Source organism: Trachinotus anak, unplaced genomic scaffold (assembly GCF_046630095.1).
Source record: "Trachinotus anak isolate AG129_WGS33_773 ecotype Australia unplaced genomic scaffold, CSIRO_AGI_Tana_v1 ptg000012l, whole genome shotgun sequence".
NCBI classification, from domain to species: domain Eukaryota; kingdom Metazoa; phylum Chordata; class Actinopteri; order Carangiformes; family Carangidae; genus Trachinotus; species Trachinotus anak.
Genome location: NW_027273863.1, coordinates 14,030,966 through 14,050,360, shown reverse-complemented (window position 1 = coordinate 14,050,360; position 19,395 = coordinate 14,030,966). Strand labels below are relative to the sequence as shown.

Genomic DNA, 19,395 nt, shown 5'->3' with positions numbered 1-19,395 from the left:
TTTTACACTCATCATTTTCCCAGAAACACAGTTTCTTGTGAATGATAATGTTGCTCTGTCACAAAAAAATGTGTTATTGCTGGTTTAAAGAGAGAGCTGATAGCTAAATCAACATACAAGTGCCAAAAACTGCAGGTCGTCAAATGGCTACATCCATCTTTATATACAGTCTATGTACAATATAAATGGTGTGTCAAAAATTGACAGTGAAGAAACTTTCTCACAAGTATTGAAGTGCCCAGAACAGATTCCAGTTTGACGAGTACATATTCAACAAGGGAAAACTCTGTTCATATGGTGAAAGGGTGGAGATACCTGATGACAGAAAGCTGATGGTAATCACCTAAATGCACATCCTTATTGTCATGTCTGCAAACAAGTACATGTAATGTACATGCATGTAGGCACTACTGGCAGACTTCACAGTATTCATTGCATGCATTAGTGGTAAAACCAGTGTGAAACAGTATGCAGTTTTTCTCTTGCTACCAGAGGCAAAGTCAGAACTTTTTCCACAAGAAGTTTGGCTCTTTATAGTTTATTTGACTTCTTCTAATTTGTTTCTAGGTGGTGACAATAAGACTTTTGTTCAAATAAGGAGGCCATTCTACTCAGGCTTCCTCCCTTTTTTGTCCACATTTTTTTGGCTCCAGGACACTGGTCAGTCTATTATTGCCCAATCTACTTAGTTAGTGTGTTAGATTATCTTTCAGTCTTTGACACAAATTTACTTACATTAAACTCAATTTCTTCCACTGTAAAGCAGTTTTTCACTGAACTGGAAAACTGCTCTCAGTTTATAGCAACAAGAATTACTGCCTTGTGGTTGTATGCCTCTGCCAACCAGTCAGTGTGACCATATTTCAAGTCGCAGGAAATACGTTCATAATCTCCCCCTCCTGAGTTACACTGAATAATGACCTGAAGTGTTTTTGCAGAATATTATGATGTCACAGTGAAGTTGACCTTTGACCATTTGGATATAGCCCTGGCTGTCGCCGGCGTGGAGGCACAACCAGTGGGAGGCAGGAGTTGAACAGGTTTAAAGGGTTGTGATGTGGGAGGTAAACTGACTAATGTAGATACAGAAGTTGGTCATGTGGGAGATAAACTGGTTACAGACAACAGCTCATTTAACCCACAGGGTCCCACCTGCTGCTCTCCCAGGGGGCCATGCTCCAGATGGCCAGTGATTGCTTTCACACAGGCCCAAGAAAGAAACACCAACAGGCCCTGTTTTTACTCCTTGTGGGAGTTTGTCTGGTGCTGGTTGTGGGTTTGTATGTGTCTATACTGTACGTGTGGGTGCCTGAAAATTTGTTTGCCAACAGATAATGATTCAGAAAGAAAGCTGAAATTCAGCATAGCTGTGCATAGTTTTATTTACCAGTGTAGATGTAGACCAGGTACCAAACAGGAAAACCATCAGTGCAGTGTTTCACTGGTTTTGTTTACTTTTTTCCCTAATTATTTGCAAATTGGATTTTTATGTAGAATTTGTCAGTTTTATTCATAAAAATGAGTGTGGGTGGGTGGGGTGGGGGGGCTGTAGTGGTGTTGTACATGTACAAATAAATCTCTCACTAAACTGACAGTGCTGAATCACGGTCACACAGGACATCACTGCCTTATTAGAAGCTTATTAAAATATTGCGAAAGCCACTGAAACGATCATGATGAGGCTATCATGAACTCAGCGTAACACCATGAACGGACCACAGCCTCAATGTACTGAACTGAGTGGTAAGAAGCACTGATAAATGTCATGGCGGTATGAATATACGTTCACTTACAGGTATATTCTAAGGTGATGTCATTGTCCAGCTTAGAACATAAGTGAACAAACTATATAGTCAGTGACTATGAATCTTTGAATTAGAAATAAAACAATTTGAACCAGAAAAGTGATCTATAATCTCTCTCTCTTGTGTCCTGGTTGGCTTATAGGTAAGAGGCATACACTATCAAATACTGCCGAGTCCACAGTTCAGTTTTGGGCACAGACCTTTGTTGCATGTTGAACTCCCTTTTCTTCCCATGTGTGTTTCTCAAAAATAATATTTTGAAAAAAATCAAGAGTTCATGAAGGGCGTCTGTAGTTGGCACTGTCACCTCAAAGCCAGAAGGTTCTGGTTTTGAACGCGGGGCCTGGGACCTTTCTGTGTGCCTATGTGGCTTCCTCCCACAGTCCAAAGTCATGGATATTAGGTTAATTGGTGATTCTAAATTGCCCATAGGTGTTAACGGGTGCGTGACTGGTTGTTTGTCTCTGTCATGTCAGCCCTGCAATAGACTGCAGACCTCTCCAGGGTGTACCCAGCCCTCACCCAGTGTCAGCTGGGATTTGCTCCAGCCCCCCTGCGACCCTATAAGGATAAGCAGTATGGCTAATGGATGGATGGAAGATTTCATTACAAGTAGTAATAACATGATGTTAATAAAATGAAGTTTTTTGAAATTATACTGACCACCCTGGTGTGAAGGTTGTGTTGTCTTTGCATCACAAAGTCGAACACAACACTGGAAAACTGGAGGTTTTTTTCATTGCAATGGGTATATAAAGGATAGACTCACATGTTTCAAGTCTTATCTTAAAACAATAGCATATTCATATGTGCAGTGAATTAGTGTATAATAATGGCCACTGTGATTTCTCCCGTTGTGAAAAGACTCCTTCCTAGCGTAATATTACTGTAAGAGATGGGGGGCCAAATATCTAGTCCTGGCACTGGAGTTGTTTTAGGAAGGTTTCTCTTCAAATCCAGCATGGACAGGAGGAACGACTGCAGTAAGTAATGACTGTAGACATGCATGTTAGAGATATTTTAAAAAATGTGAACTAGTACAAACCATGGCCTTAGCATAGTTGGTGTGTGGTATGTTTTTCACTAACTCATTTGGTTAATTTTTAATGATCTTATCATTTAGCATTCCACACACTCACACCCCCTCTGCATCCATCAGTTTGCTTTAATTGACAGCATTTTTAAACCAGTGGCAAAAACTGTTTACATTTCACTTGTTGACATGTTTATGTATGTCCGTGAAGCAGCTGCTGTTAGTGCGTCAGCTCACACTTATTGGTGGATCCCTCTGGGATTTTTGCTGTGTGGCTTATGAGGCAGAGCAGTTGTCTGAATGATGTATAGCTGCATCTCGCTTAAAAGCTTCCCAGCAGGTTGAAGGTTACGGTGGAGGGAGATGAGCATGCCGACAGCCTGGATGGTCCTTTTTTTTGCTCGTCAGTCAGGATTGAACCTATGCAGCTGCTCTGCTTTCCCCCTGCACCTCCTGTTCATGCGAGCAGAAACAGCGAGTCTGGAAGAGTCGTGATGCCCATCTCAATGAAGTGGAGGGGGCGGAGGAGTTGGAGTGGGACAAAAAGGAAGGTGGTGCACAGAGCAGTGGAGGAAAGATGCAAGTTGTAGCATACACAGAAACCTAGAGGGACTGTATAATAAAAAATAAAAAAAATAAAATAAAAAATTGGGATAATAGGAAGGAGACAAGCAGTGAGACTGGAGGAGTCGTGATGCTCATCTTAATGTGCTGTGCTAGAGAGAGCGAGCGATCATTGTTTAGGGAGGTTAAAAGGTTTGAATCATGTTCATGCCGTACTAGTGCTGTAAAACTTGGATGTTAAGCACATTATGTCTAGTAACAGACACTTCCTTTCTTAGCTACAAACCACTTCACAGCTGAAAAGGTACCGTGTACAAATGCCTTCATTGTGTCCTTTCACAGATTTCAGTCTGGGTCAGTATAAATTTACCGAGTATCCAGTTGCAACGCAAATTTGTGATTTCTCAGCAGAAATCAGTAAGGGCTTACATTACCACACATGCCTCTGAATAAAAACCTACCTCAGCAAAAATGTAGCACTAGTGACCTTCAAGAAGAATTTCAGACATGAGCCAGTTTTTAGCACGAGCTTTTAACAAGCTTTTATTAAAATTCATGGCCAGATATGGCTGCCAGTGGACAGTCACCGCTTAGATTTGGTGTTGGGAGCAGAAGTATCCGTCTGCTCTGTCAGGATCACCTCTCCACTCGAGACTAGAGCTCTCTGGTTGGAGGAAGCTTTCCTTAGTGCAGCCACTTCCCTCCCTGCAAAAGAAGGAAATCACATCTACCACTTTGGATTTGTGTAGTTTTACAATCGTGACTAAAGATCAGTTTTGATAATTGATGAAGTTGCAGAAATGTTAAACATTGTTCCCCCCCCAGTAAACTCTGAAGCTTGTGCAGTAATCTGTCTCAGTAACTCTCGGTATCTGCAGACAGATTCCTGAGCTGATAAGTCAATATTTTCCACCCTCTAAGTTTTAAAGCAAAAAAAAAAAAAAAAAAAAAAAAGCATCTCACTGAATTTAATGACATGGTTGCAACTGTATTTAAGTGTCACAGGCATTTCACAACATTTGTATTTTATAGACTGAACAGTCAAAATATTTAGCCACTGCCATAAGGAGCTACTCACGTTGCCGGTGGCATGGATGTACGCAAGAGTTTGTGCTGCTGGGGTAACACACTGCTGTAGCACAGTGGATGAACACCTGAAAAGAATATGCAAGTTGCATATTTAAACAAGTACATTTCAGTTATTGAGACTAATGTTTGAGCTAAACTATACCGTGTCCTGTTGAATAAAGGTGTCTTGGTTCACAAATGTGAACATCTTGATGATAAAACGTTTGTGGTGCGATGCATAATGAAGCCCAGAGGAGCCATCCACAGGCACCACCGTGGTTAAGTAACGGTCATCGTGGTAGGGACACCTGAAGCGAACAATATGTTAACCACAGAAACAAAGCATTTCAGTTATTAAATTCAATATGTTTAATCATACCCATCGACCAAAAGGTCCCATTGTGGCAGGCTGTGAGGATTTGGGGCAGAAGTGGCCCAGCAGTGCTCCAGGTTCAAGACGATGTTTGGATCAGACCTCTCCAGGATTTGTACTTCAACATACACAGGCTCCCTCAGCACTTTAGTGATGGGATAGTCTTCTGGAGTGTAGAAGGAGCTATATGCTGCCTCCTCTGAAATCAGAAGCTCAGTTTTAGTTCCCAAAAAACACCACACCCAAACACATTATCAGGTATTGTTATAAAAACTCTTGTACCACTCACCTTCCACACATCCCTTTGAGTGACACTGGCCGTTGCCCAGTCTGAGCTCCACCCTGAGGGGTCCCACAGCAGCAACTGGCACAGGGGGAGGAAGAGCGTTCACCTCCATGACGAGAGCCTCCACAGCTGTGCCCGAGTATCTACACTGGAACAACAACCTGTTGGGACAGAGGGGAGCGATGAGTTGACGTCTCAGGAAACCTCAAGTGGGTCACAAAACCAATAAGGATGATTGATTTTATGTGAACTCACTCAAAATGACTGTCCCTGGTGATTGATCCTCTGGGGCCAATTCCCACTTCATATGAGGAAGACATGTGGTTCTCATACACCACATAACCCTCTTCCTCCTGCAGGAGGAGGAAATGTTGAAACAGATTAAATATAGATGACAATAGTTTGTTTTTTAAAAATTAAGCTAAAATCCTGTGTTTCCACATTCTGAAATGGGAAAAAAAAAAAAAAAAAAAAAAAAAAAAAACAAAAACTGATCCATTTCATCAAAGTGTTTCTCATTTTGCATTAAAGGGACAGGTTACAAAGAAGACAGATATAGAGAGGGGTATGACATGAAATAAAGGTCCCAGCCCAGTTTTATTTTTAAGTTGAATCCCTTCAAGTTTTGGACTGCTTGTCAAAACAGAAGATTCACACTCACCACTATGATATTTATAGTCCAAACAATTGTCAATCAGAAGTTTAACAAGGAAATAACTGTCACAGCCCTAAGACATCATGTTAAAACATCAGATCAATGACCTAAAGACTTCACCACCCACCTTGATTGTAGTACCACATGCAGTCACAGGGAACTGAAAGATGGCAAAGGCAGAGGTGACACCAGCTGGGGTACAGGAGGGGTTGTTTGATTCCAGCAGGCTGACTGAATCCACATCTATGTGGGGTAGAGTGGCATCTCGAGCCACGACCACCACAAACTGGCCATCCCTGGTACACTGCACAGTCACTGGGTGAGAAGAGTAGGTGTTGCAGTAGGTCATATTTTTATTACTCACCATGTAGTGTTTGTATGAGAGGCACTAGGAGCTACGCTCGAGAGCACAGATACCTGCTTTCCCGTAGTAGCACTGCCGCCCATCAAAGCAGCAGTTTATGTTTTCACACTGCTCGGCCGTGACATCTGGAGTCCCACACTGGATCTTCTCATTCTCCTCAACCTGACATTTATCAAAGGGAGCTGAAGGTGGAGGAACCGTCAACTGTTGCTGAGGCGGCTGAGAAGGAAAAGGAGGTTGATGTTTCTGCTGAGGCAGTGTCCAGTAATGCTGGGCGCTAACGTCACAAACTGAAACAACAACCACCATCACCACTACACCAAACAGACACTTGAAAAGCTCCATTATGGTGTTAGTAACTACACACCTACCAAACCTGCAACAGCAGCACCTGTGCCTGAGACGCAGGCTTTATACGTGATTGATGGTGTGGAGTTTTCTAAGAACGCTGCCTCTCATCGTTAGGAGTCAATTGTGTGGCAGGCCTGCAGAGTTAATCAGCTGGGAGCTGACAGGTGGAGCTCATTGTCTGCTCATCTGTCTGAGAAAAAGTCATTACACCACTGTTGAGTCAATGCTGAGTGGATGTTTTTTTTTTTAAAGAGACTTGAGAAAAGCTGTTCATTAGTCGAACCTGACGCCTGACTCTGTTCGCTCTGAGTTTGAACCTCAGTGTGTTTACAGACGATGAGAAGATGAGATTATCTCAGTGTGTATTAAGTGAACAACCTGCTGCATCACACTGACATTTCTTTCACTTCCTCCCACTCACACTACCTGTATAAAAGTTCTGTTTTTCTGTCTTTCATGTACACAGATGTATGGGCGGTACACCCAGGAGTTGGGTGTGTATGCCAAGGAGGAAGCAGCCCGCCTACGGGATGGAGGAGTGCGGGATGGCGGAGGACTGCGGAGGAACACCAGTGTTCGTAGCCGTGCCGCAGATCTGCTGGAGTATGAGAAGGACCCCTGTGCAAAGTGCCAATGTAAGTGATGATCATGTAACGAGCCCTAAATCTTCTCTTCAGGAAGTGAGTGCGCAAGTAGTGTAGCGCACGGACATGTCCTGAAGGTCAGATCAAAGCAGCGTTTAATGCACATATACAAAGTGGATCTGGTGTGTGTGTGTGTGTGTGTGTGTGTATATGTGTATGTGTGTGTCGTGCCCTGAAGCAGCCTTGCACAGCAGATTGCAGCGCTCCAGCAAGCGTGAAAGTTGTGTGAAAACACTGACTTCCTAAAGTACAGCATAGCGGCTACCTGACACAGGGGAGCAGCAGAGGATGTGAACACGATTAAATGTGACTGATCCGAGCAATGACCTCTAGCCAACAAGGCTGTCTCAATGTCAGACAAGGACAGCCCCCTCTGCTGGCTGCCAGTGGCCCCCCGTGCACATGTCTGCGTGTGCGTGTGTGTGTGTGTGTGTTGGGATGTTTGCTCTGAGTGTATTTTTGTTTGTGTGAGCAGATCTCTGATCTGAACTGTCAGATTATTTTATGTCTAGTCTTCCCAGATGACTGCAGATAAGGGAGTGGCACCAGAGCTTCACTTCAGACTGATGTACTCAACAATAATAGAGTGAAGGATTGTGACGCTCCTCTCTCTCTTGCTCTCTCGCTCTCTCTCTCTCTCTCTCTCTCGCTCACTCGCTTGCTCTCTCTCTCTCTCTGTATGTTTGCATCCTTCAATTGTTCTTATTTTCATACTTTAACTTTAGCTTTAATTTATGCAGGTTACTGAAATGAAAAGGATTATTTTGCAGGTCAAGAGAGCAGCAGTGTTTTTCTAAAAGGGTCACTTCACCCAAATTAAAATGTTAGTGCTATTAGAAATAGTCCCAATGAAAATTGTTCACAGTGAGGTCTGGGGGATTATTCACAGTGGTAGTGACAGGGACATTGTTTTTAGAAAGACACGTTCAATGTCATCTTTCAGTGCTGTGAGCTCCACATGAAATCCCCCTCACTTGCACTGTATTCATGTGGTGGATATCTGGTTGTTTTGTGTGTGTGTGTGTGTGTGTGTGTGTGTGTGTGTGGTCCATAAATTGAAAAGTCAATGAAGAAAAAGCCAAAAAGTCACTGATTTTCGGAGTCTTCTGTCTTTCTTCGTCCTCTATGATATAAAATTAAATGTCCTTGGGATTTCGGGTCTTAATCTGCTCAAAATCACACTAAAAAGGCACTCTTTATAACCCCAAAACTTGCATTTGAATTGTAATGTTTTTGAATTTTATTCAGTATCAAAGTAATCCGCTGATAGCTGTCAATACATCCATGGGTACATTGCAATCAGGAACCACTAATTAGTAATTCGGCATACTATTTATGCTGCCAATGTGATAAAATGTAAATAAAAACATGCAAGAAGTCATAGCCCTTAGTGTAACTCGCTGAATCCACGGTGTAAGACTTTCAAAACCCCTGTTATCGACCAAATTATAAATGGAGAAAATAACTGACAGTGATGAATGATAACAAAAGCAATCTTAGTAGCACTCCCAGACTTGGTTGAACTGACCCTTTTAAATACAAAAATGAATAAATAAAGTCTTAGCACATATTGAATAATCTCAGAAAATTGAGAAAGGGAAAAGGGAAAGGAATAGAAGGGCAAAGCGTTTGTTTTCACTCATGCTTACACAAGTGAACCACCATGGCCATTTTCCAGGCTCCGTCTCTGCCTCTTTGCCCTTGTGACTGGTGATCTGATTAAAGCTCGATAGATTGCACCATAGGTGAAAGCTACACTATATCAGCGCAGCCTAGCTCGCTGGCCGTAATGGAAGCCATTTAAAATAATCACTCTCAGATCAGGAGCCAGCCGGAGTGATTTGTGTGCTTGCTGTCTGCGGGCTGTGTGTGCTCATAGATCAAGAGGAGTTTGTATTTTTAGACTCATCTTTAGATAGATGCTCGGGCCGGACAGCTTCTGCTTTTGTCTTGTTAGGTAATGTGTAGGGAGAGAAACTTCAGGTTGGGTGGAAGTGGGAGTTTTAGTGTTTTCCTCTCATGTATCTGTGTGTGGGAACATCATCTCTGTGGGTGATGGAGTACGAGTGTGTGCCTCTGTTAAGATCAGTAACTGAAGCTGCAGCTTTCAAACAAGGCAGCCTACACATGCAGCTGAAGGCTCTGTTGCCGGTCGTGATGAAGAGCTAAAAACATGTACGGCCTCACTGTGTTTATTTTGACTCACTGAGTCAATCTCTCTGGGATTTCATAGCTGACGTTACTCAGATCTCTGTCTGCCAGTGACTTCCATGGATCTGCATCATGTACTGTGTCACATGTTAATGTTTGTCAGATGCAATGCAGGACTAACAGAGGTGGGGAAAATGTCTGGCAGTGGGTGTGATTTTATTATGGGATCAGGAGAAGACATCTGTGAATACCACTGAGCCTGCGGATGTGAGCGCAAGCCAAGACGCACACGGAAGTATGGCAGGTGCCAGACAAAGTGTGTGTGTGTGTGTGTGTGTGTGTGTGTGTGTGTGTGTGTGTGTGTGTGTGTGTGTGTGTGTGTGTGCGTGTGCGAGAGAGAGAGAGATAAAAACAAAGACGCTGTGGGACTTTCCCCAGCTTCTATCACATGCGAATGTCCAGTGTGAAATAAAAAATATAGATTCAGAGAAGAACAGGGCAGTCTAAATTGTCTAAATTTTACAGACAGATTTATCTATAAATGTTTTTCTGTGAAATGTGTTGCATGTGTGCTCCATGTGCATGTTCTCTGGTGGCAACCTGCCATCCAGCAGGTGGCCTGGTTACTGTGCAGTTTGCCCCGTCGTGCACACAGTTGTGGCCCACTTCCCTCGGGAGACTCAGCATCCCCCTGTGACCTGAATCCTGCACCAGAACAACTGCTGCAACGTCTCTTTTTTTTAAATTTATGATATGGTTTGTTATGTCTATACAGTAGCAATGTCATTCAAACACCAAGAAATATTGATGGGGACTATGGCTTTTTTTTCCTGTGAACATATTGTACAAGCACTACAGAGTTAAAACAAGCAAAGGATAAAAACATCAAAATATCAGCAAAATATCACTGATGGTTAGAAAGCTGTACTTAGAGAAAGTTCTTCTTTCATTTTTAAAGCTTTCCATAAGTAAAGTGTGTAACTCTAAAGAATATGTTTGCTGATATTCTAGTTTGTTATTAAAAAAAATAATATATATATACACAAACACACGTACATACTTGTACTTCTATCTTTGTAAGGACACTCATTGACATAATGCATTCCCTAGCCCCTTACCCTAACCTTAACCATCACAACTGAGTGCCTAACCCTAACCCTGACCCTAACCTTAACCTAAACCTAATTCTAACCATAACTCTAAAACCAAGTCTTAACCCTCAAAATTTGATTTGAAGGTGTCTCAAAAAGTGAGGACCGGCCAAAATGTCCTCACTTTCCCAAAATGTCCTCACTCTGTTAGTAAAATACTTTTTTTGGTCCTTACTATGTAGCAAGTACAAGTGTCCACACACACACACACACACACACACACACACACACACACACACACACACACACACACACTTCTCAGTAATCTCCCAAAACAACTGGGCAAACAGGAGGAAGTGGTGCATTTGTTGGGACTATTTTCAGCGGCAGATTAACTTGACTCAGACTGTGCTTCAGGGTTCAAAGGAACACATCACCTGAGCTGCAACGATTAGTCAATTAATCAGTTAGTTGTGTCACCGGAAATAACTTGCAGATTAATTAGGTCTTTTTTTAGGTACGAATGCAGAATGGTTGATGGTTACATCTCCTCAAAACTGAGAATTTACTGTTTTTACTTGTCTTACATTAGAAAATTGAATATTTTTGGACAATTCAATTCGACTGAAAAAAAGTGATGATAAAAATAACATACACTGTGGCACAGAAAAATCCATCTCTGGCTTTGGCTGCCCAGGCAAAGCTCACAGTGTTTGTAGAGTGAATACATTGTTGGTTTTATCCTTGAAGCAACATGGTCCACCTGATCCATGTCTTCCTGTCTCCCTCCGTGTGTTTCTTTCCCATCACCCTGTTTACGATCATCCACACATCTGTTGCTCTGTTGGTTTCTCCATGACGAACATCACTAAATGAGTTCCAAGCGGGACAGTTAAAAAATAAATTAAGATTTAAAAAAACTTTAGGTATCTTGACGGTAGCGTCTTTATGAAATATGGATCTGGCAAATGTGTTAGTAGCACATTTTTAGCCTCCCTGGGGATGGACACATCTATGAATGCTCTGGATATTGAAGTGAATTCCAGGCTTTGGCAGTGTCCGCAGACAAGAGACAGAAAATGAGTCCAGTGATGCTTCTTTTAGCTGACCTAGCTCAGAGTTATAGATTATAATGTAATGGTTAGAATTTATAACCGTGACCCAGCTTTGTTTTGTCTCCGTATTCCCATATTTCAGGTGGATGGAGATAATGTGATGCTGTCACTCTCATCATATTGACCACGTAATAACCTCCTTAAGTTTTGTTATTGTTCTTCCACTGCTCGCTCACACCTGGTAAATACACAATATCTCACTGTCCACTCTGCTCATTGTGTTAATCAATCCCTCATCTTCCTTAGTTTTCATCTGAAACTGGATCCTTTGTTCACACAGCGTGAGGATGATTGAATTCCCTCCCCTCCCCCTTTATTTGTCCTCATAAATAATTAGAGGAAAAGTATAGATTTAAAAAAAAAAGCCACACAGTAATTTCTCTTTGTGGGTAATATCTGACAGTTTTACATCAGTGCAAAAATACTTTGAATCCAGTTTTCTCATCTGTGACACTGCCTCTGCTGGTGTACGTTACCTGGTAATATTCAATTGAGAGCTATTACATTATGACAAAAATGTATATCAGATTTCTTATATATGTTGTCATATTGCATAACCTCTCCTTGTATTTATACCGCAACTTGTATTTATTTTTCAGATTTTATCTTTTACATTTCATGAAAATTTTCCTTTTAATTTTGTTTTCAATATTGTATTCTATGTGTTATATATGTTCTCTTATTTTTTATTTAATATATTACAGTATATAGATAAAGCACCTTTAATTGCTTATGTGTATAAAATACTGTATACTTGCCTTGCCTTCTCTTTCCTAAATCCTTCTATTAATGCCTTTCTTCCTCTGTTATTACATATTCGCCTCTTTCTTCTCCTTCCTCTCTGACACTTCTGGTTCTTTGAGTCTCACAGTGACATGTATCTATAGATCAGAAAGTTTACTTTTGCTTTTCTTTCCCTTCAGCTGTCTTCTTGTCTCTGTGCCCTCAGTGTGTGCGTCTCGCTGCCAGAAGTTCCTGATCTCGCGGGTGGGCGAAGACTGGATCTTCCTCATTCTGCTGGGGCTGCTCATGGCTCTGGTCAGCTGGGTCATGGACTACGCCATTGCCTTCTGCCAAGAAGGTAGGAAAGAGACAGAGAGCTGGATAGAGACAGAGAAGGAGTTAGAGAGACAGATGGACGGACAGTGAATGTAGGACTGTCCTCACAGAGGCAGCAAAGTTGTGGAAGAATTAAAAATGAGTCCAGTGGAAGTCATGCTTTATAATGAACTGCTGAGAGGCATTGTCAGGCATCATATGAAGTGGAGTAATAGTGAAATATTAATACAAATTGACCGGCGCACTGCCAGTGAGTTATATTGATCTCGAACAGTTGCTAACAAAACGGCTTTCATTAATATTTTAAGGATCAATAAATATAATTTTTCCTCCCACATAGCACCACATGCAGCAGTTTCAACACTGGCACTCAATTAACTTGGTGCTGAGATTTCTGGTTTAAAAAAAAAAATGTGACCAGACAGAAAATTTTGACCTGAATAAAATTGTAAATTCCAATAAATATATGTACATTTTGATATTTTCTTTTAAATTAAAGTTTTAGCTCCTCTTTCTCATGTCAATAAGATATCTGTATATAATGACAATAAGAGCAGATTGGCAAAACTGTGACTTTCTTTGAAGGTGGTTGAATGTTGCATATGTTTTCAGCTGGTGAGCAGTTCAATGGACAGAAGACCAGAATAGAGAGAAATAGATGCATTCTCATTTGTAGCTGGCTTAGTGTGGATGTAGATATTTTCCTCAGATCCAAGTAGCTTTGCCTCTTCTTCCTGAATTTGGTATATATTACTGGAAAGCTAAATGATGAATGAGGAGGAGGAGGAAGAGACCACCAGGCTGCTAAAGTGAGGAAAAATGCATGAGTAAGGGTAAATCTTGATAGATGTGGGAATTGGCTGTTAAATGATTTAGTTTTCTACTGCATTGTACTGTGATGAAGTTACTTATGTGTGTGTATGTGCAGCACAGAAGTGGATGTATGGTGGACTGGACAGTAACATGCTTCTGCAGTACATCGCCTGGGTCACCTACCCTGTAGTGCTCATCACTTTCTCAGCGGGATTCACACAGATACTGGCGCCTCAGGCTGTGGGTAAGAGACACACACACACACACACACACACACACACACACACACACACACACACACACACACACACACACACACACACACACACACACTTAAACAATTTATGCATAAACATATGCAGTCTTATCTCTAATTCATGATCACATTTCTGTGTTTGGATAATGTAATTGGCCCTTTACTGCACCATAAGGCCTCCAAGGACGTGTGCTGTACGTTTCCGAAAATATACCTCTGATGAGATGTGCATACAGAAAACTATATGAATATCAATCAGGCCCCCCACCCCCCCTTACTCTTCTTTTATTCCTCTCACCCCTCTCTGTGTAATTGCTCTCTTTCAACTCATCCTTTCTCTCCAATCCATCATCTCACCTGGCATCTCTTTGTTTTCATTCTTCCAGGTTCAGGCATTCCTGAGATGAAGACGATACTGAGGGGGGTGGTCCTGAAGGAGTACCTGACCTTTAAGACGTTTGTGGCCAAAGTCATTGGTCTGACCTGTGCCCTGGGCAGTGGGATGCCCCTGGGGAAGGAGGTAGAGGGTTTATTTTTCCTTCATCTCTTCCGATCAGTCTTCTTGGCTGTACAAATTACACAAGACAGATAGCTTGACAGTTTTTGAAGTTTCCTGTCGGGAGGATATAATGATCCTCCAGTATCATTATAGTCATGGCTGCGAAAATAAAAAAGTGATTTACTGCTACGAACACTTGCATTTCCCATTTGGGGGGATAATAAAGTTGTTTGAACTGAATCTGAGCAGGGTTTAATCTTGCAAAGGTTTTGAATAAAGCCCCTCAACTTGAGCACAGCATGCTCTACTCGGCGCTAAAATGTGCCTTCAGTCATAACCTGTTTGCTAACATCTCTCTCCCGTCCTCCCTCTCAGGGACCCTTCGTTCATGTTGCCAGCCTGTGCGCCGCTCTCCTGAGCAAATTCATGGCCGCTCTTTTTGGGGGGATCTACATGGTGAGAATGGTAACCAAGTTTAAACTGTTACACAAATTTTTAGGCAAATAGACGCATAAATTCAAACTTGTTTCAGTTACTGAGCTTTGAGGACATTCACTGATTATGCCTCTACCCGGGGCTTTCACCATTTCAACTAAATGTCCTCTCTTAGGCATGAAATCAAAAATGTTTTTTCCATTCAAAAGAAATCTAGAGTTTGGTTGGTTTCACAGGTGAATTCAGTAGTCGTCAGTGGATCTAAAATCCTCACTACAGCCCTGTATTGAAGTGTTGTTTCCTATAATCTCCCTCATTTGATGTTGATTAGTTCATGATTTTAATAAATTATCATTAATTGAATTAATGATCAATTAACTTGTCCTGTAGCTGGGCTGTACACCCTACCTGTAGAAGTTTTGACTGTGTCCCCTCACTCAAAGCTGTAATGCCTGTATTTCTTTTTTAAACCTGTTTTTAACGAAGGGGAAACCAATGCTGTCTTTTCAGGAACAACCCACTCACACTCACACAGTTTGCTGTCCACACATTCACGCCTGGAAACCGCCCAGTGCAACCACAGTCTGATCTGTTGGCCAATGACCCGCTCCACTGGAGCAGTTGAGGGTTGAGGACTACTTCATTAGCCATCCATAATTTGGGGATCAACCAGGGGACTTTTCTAAAACTAACCACTTCTTTGGCCATCTGCCCTTTATGCCTCAGTAGTAAATGAGCCAAATGGTGGTTTCTAAAAAGACATTTGTTTAGATTTACCTTGGGGGACTTCCTCCAAATGTTGTTGTTTACCATTGATGATTAATGTAGTTGAAAAAGTGTCCTATGATCTATATTTGGCCATTTATCTATAAGAAAAAAAAAATCATTAGACAATAAAATGTGCTCAGGATCAGCAGTGTTTTAGGGTGGATTTTTGATTTAAACCGTAAACTAATTTAAAATAATATAAACAACAATACAAGACATTCATGTACTAGACATAACATGACTTGAGCAAGCGTGTGAAGCTGTGCATATATATTTGCAGAAATAAGGGTCAAGTAGTAAAACTCTGCAGGACTTACTGAAATATAATTGTTACAGAATTACCATATAAAATATACATAATATGAATATAGTTATGGTTATATAGATATAATACAAAATACACTGTTGTGTTATATATAATAGAAGTGAAAATGAGTGAAAAGAATGAAAACAAAGAAGGAAATCTAAAGAGCAGCACAACACAAACACAGCTGCACAATGAAAAGTCTTTGACGTTTCTTTGACTTTCTGCCACTCTCCAGGACACACTCTCGCCTCCACTCATGTGAGACCTCGCCCCGGGCTCCTGTCTCTCTCTGCACTGGACAGTGTGCTGTACGTCTCCTACTGGGAGAGCTCTCTTCTGTTTGTACCAACAGCACCAGCACCCCCATCAGTAACGGAGGAAGATAGACTTCAGTGATGTGGAGGAAGAAAAGCACAGTTAGAAAGACTCAAATAGTCCAGGGGTCAACCACAGCCATTAAGCATAATCAGTTTGGGAACATGTTAATTCAATCAACTGTGGAATCAAGACTGTGTTTGCCGAAGCTCATTCGCTGCTTGTTTGATTTTGTGTGGTTTGGATAATGAGTTGGATGTCTTCCAGGAGGATAAAAAAAAAAAAAGGTAACCTCGCCACTCGCACAGATGGCACTCACACATATTTCTGTCTTTTTTTTTGTTTGTTTCACTTTTACCGCTAAAGGAAGAGCCCTTTGAGGGATGCAAGGTATGAACGCATGAGTCAGATAGCTTCTTTATTGCCAATTCCATCTACATTAATAATCCATGCTTCCCATTTCAGAGGCTGAGATAGATTGATGCCTTTCCATTTGTCTGCACTGTGTTTGACTCTGTTCAGTGAACCGTCGCAGCGAGGCATCGATCTGTGTTGCCTTTGCTTCAGTACAAACATCTCATTCCATGATTTCAACACTCAGTCCTGTGTTTTCAATTATGGCCTCCTATATCTCACTGCTCATATATGTAATCTTAATGAATGTGGGAGGATTCAGCAGCAGCTCTACAGTAAAACTGTTGCATTTGTAAACAGTTGGTGACTTTGGTTTTTCATGACAAATGCGTTTGTTGTGTATTGTGTGTTTGTGGCATTTGCATGTACATGTACACCTGTTGGGATTTGTGTGTGTGTGTGTGTGTGTGTATTTTCTTGAATGCATGGATCTGTGTGTGTGTGTGTGTGTGTGTGTGTGTGTGTGTGTGTGTGTGTGTGTGTGTGTGTACACCTGTGTGTATACCTGCCTCTGTGTGGACAGAACGAGTTGAGGAACACAGAGATGCTGTCGGCTGCCTGTGCAGTGGGTGTGGGCTGCTGCTTCGCTGCCCCTATTGGAGGTAAGGCAACGTGGCTGCAGCCTCTGATTGAATGGTATCTAATTATGGTAGATAATTACGGGAGCTAATTAGATGAGGAGAATATTTACCCCGCTGGCAGCAGAGGATGCCAGTCTTGGTCAGTCCATTAGTCTAACTCTGATTCAGAGCAACATACTGTATCTCAACAGCTACTGGGCAGATTAAATTGTGCATGAATATTCGTGTCGAAGGATGTTTCCTATTGTTTTAGATGACCCTGTGATCTTTCCCCTTGTGCCACAGTCAGCTCAAAAATCACTTGATCATTCACTTTAGTCTACATCAAGGTATCTTAAAAGCTGGAGTGGAGGACTTTTACATGTAAATGAACATCTGCTACATCCGAGCCCTTGCCAAATGAGATTATTCGATGCTGATTAAACCTATCAGCCCCGTGTACATCTCTATCATACAGTCTTACTCAGCAGATGGAGTTGCCCACTTGTCTTAGATGTGTCTTAGAACATGTAGATGTTCAAATTTAATAATTTTTTTTTTTTTCTGAGCACTGAAAGGACTTCCCTTTCATGTTGGCTTAAAAGTTGAGAATGAAAGTTCCTGTTGACCTTTGAAAACAGTATCTTAAACTGTTTCTGTTTCATAGACAAGAAATATTAAAAATTACTTAAAGGATTCCATGAAATTTATCAGGCACTTGGAAATAATAGTTTGACAAAATAATCTTGACCCAAGGTCTTCTTACTAGTTTTTTTCCAGAGCTTTCACTGGTACAAGAGTCTTCCTCACGTCATCTGCTGATGAAGTCTGTGATAATGGAGACCAAAAAAAGCCAGCGATAAAGCCCCGAGTTATGATTATTTTGTCAGATTTTTGTGTGTATTGTTTGTGCAAAGTTGAAAAGAATAGATGCTCGTGGCTACGCATCAAGATTCAAGTGGAGCTTGTTTTTGGCACATGATTGACACTGTGCCTCATTCATTTTGATCAACTGGACCAGATCACACTGACATACAGTACATTATATACTACATGTTCACTAATGAGAGAGGATTCGTACACTTACACATGTAATGGAGCTTTTTGAACTGCCTGTAAATGTGGAGGCCTGTGGTACAATGTGCTAAATGTATAGCTATGATTATAAGAACTGAAACTGATGATAATTTGATGATTTTTCTTTGTTATAAATAAGAGTAAACTAAATATCTCTGTGTTGTAGGCTCTTATGATATCCTGGGTTGTGAGAAATTGGGAAAATTGTATATTATATTATTTTCTGTTATTATATAGCCAAAATTATTAATAAAATTATTGGGAAAATAATCACCAGATGAATTGATAATGAAAATCATCATTAATTGCATCCCTAATAATGACGCTTTCGTGGATATGTGATCAAACTGTGATCAAGAAATAGTTCTGTAAAGTTTTTGTGCTGCTTTAAATGTGCGTGTTTTTGTGATGCAGGGGTGCTGTTCAGTATTGAGGTAACTTCAACATTTTTTGCGGTGAGGAACTACTGGAGGGGCTTCTTTGCTGCCACCTTCAGTGCCTTCATATTCAGAGTGCTGGCCGTGTGGAATCAAGAGGAAGGTAAGACATAAGAAAATATCACTTCTACTGTGTGTTTATTAATGTCCTTTTCCTACATTTCTTTTAATGATGTAATTTTTTATGTTTGTGTATCGGTGTATTTTATATTATATTATATTATATTATATTATTTCGCATTAGACGTTCCATTTAATCATCAGTGTAATGACATTTTGCTGTACAGTCTCCACGCAGTGAGAACAATCTTCTTTCTCCTCAGAGACCATCACCGCTCTCTTTAAGACTCGTTTCCGTCTGGACTTTCCATTTGACCTTCAGGAGCTGCCAGCGTTCGCCATACTCGGGTGAGTGTGTTTCTCTGGACTGACGCCACATTAAACTGATCCCATAGCAGTTTGGCGCCTGGGTTAACAAGGAGATCTGAGCTTCCTTTCAGCCTCTTTCCACATTCACATTCCTGAAGTGACTCTAAAGGTCGATTTGTATTCGATGAACGAGGCATGAAATTAGCTTTTTCCTCTGCTGATTACATATTTGATTTGTTTGATGCCAAAATGCTTAAATAGAGAAAACAATGAATTAACATTGGTTGGTTTCCTGTCGGAGAGCCTCAGAAAAGTGACTGACTTAACAAGGTGAAGCAAAGCTGAGGCTGTATTTCAGTAGTGGAGTGATTATGTTTTGTTTTGTCCCAGGATGCTCATCTGTTTCACCTTGAACAGACCAAACAGCTGTGTCTTTGTCTGTCTGTAGGATTGCCTGTGGTTTTGGTGGCGCTCTGTTTGTGTACCTGAACCGGCTGATTGTAGAGTGCATGAGGAAACAGAAGACTATTAACAAGTTCTTGCTGAGGAAGTGAGTATCTGGTCCCTCATGTTATACAGAGCCTTA

General features: G+C 41.3%; 2 protein-coding genes across 6 annotated transcripts in view; one reads left to right on the top strand and one right to left on the bottom strand.

Moving 5' to 3' along the window:
* The window catches only part of clcn2a (chloride channel, voltage-sensitive 2a), a 37,495-nt gene that overhangs the window by 7,011 nt on the left and 11,089 nt on the right, over window positions 1-19,395 (top strand). For all 5 annotated transcript variants that reach the window (XM_071492520.1, XM_071492523.1, XM_071492522.1 and 2 more), the window contains exons 2-11: window positions 6,966-7,134; window positions 12,450-12,581; window positions 13,488-13,616; window positions 14,015-14,148; window positions 14,503-14,592; window positions 16,319-16,342; window positions 16,890-16,968; window positions 18,418-18,543; window positions 18,764-18,848; window positions 19,258-19,359. In XM_071492520.1, coding sequence (XP_071348621.1) covers window positions 6,966-7,134; window positions 12,450-12,581; window positions 13,488-13,616; window positions 14,015-14,148; window positions 14,503-14,592; window positions 16,319-16,342; window positions 16,890-16,968; window positions 18,418-18,543; window positions 18,764-18,848; window positions 19,258-19,359 — 1,070 coding nt within the window. The remainder of the gene's footprint in view (window positions 1-6,965; window positions 7,135-12,449; window positions 12,582-13,487; window positions 13,617-14,014; window positions 14,149-14,502; window positions 14,593-16,318; window positions 16,343-16,889; window positions 16,969-18,417; window positions 18,544-18,763; window positions 18,849-19,257; window positions 19,360-19,395) is intronic.
* LOC139629735 (zona pellucida sperm-binding protein 4-like) lies at window positions 3,919-6,568 on the bottom strand. The gene is made up of 8 exons (XM_071492530.1): window positions 6,202-6,568; window positions 5,912-6,099; window positions 5,385-5,482; window positions 5,133-5,290; window positions 4,850-5,042; window positions 4,634-4,778; window positions 4,481-4,556; window positions 3,919-4,107 (listed from the first exon to the last, which is right to left on the bottom strand). The coding sequence occupies exons 1-8, from the start codon at window positions 6,491-6,493 to the stop codon at window positions 3,986-3,988; spliced, it is 1,272 nt and encodes a 423-aa protein (XP_071348631.1). The 5' UTR covers window positions 6,494-6,568; the 3' UTR covers window positions 3,919-3,985.

Bases quoted from the DNA above. Each gene is read 5' to 3' on its own strand.
- LOC139629735 (XM_071492530.1), bottom strand. From the start codon at position 6,493: ATGGAGCTTTTCAAGTGTCTGTTTGGTGTAGTGGTGATGGTGGTTGTT. The intron at 5,043-5,132 runs GTGAGTGGTACA...TTCTGATTTCAG, and splicing joins CTCAAAGGGATGTGTGGAAG to AGGAGGCAGCATATAGCTCC. The intron at 4,557-4,633 runs GTATAGTTTAGC...TATTCTTTTCAG, and splicing joins CCTTTATTCAACAGGACACG to GTGTTCATCCACTGTGCTAC.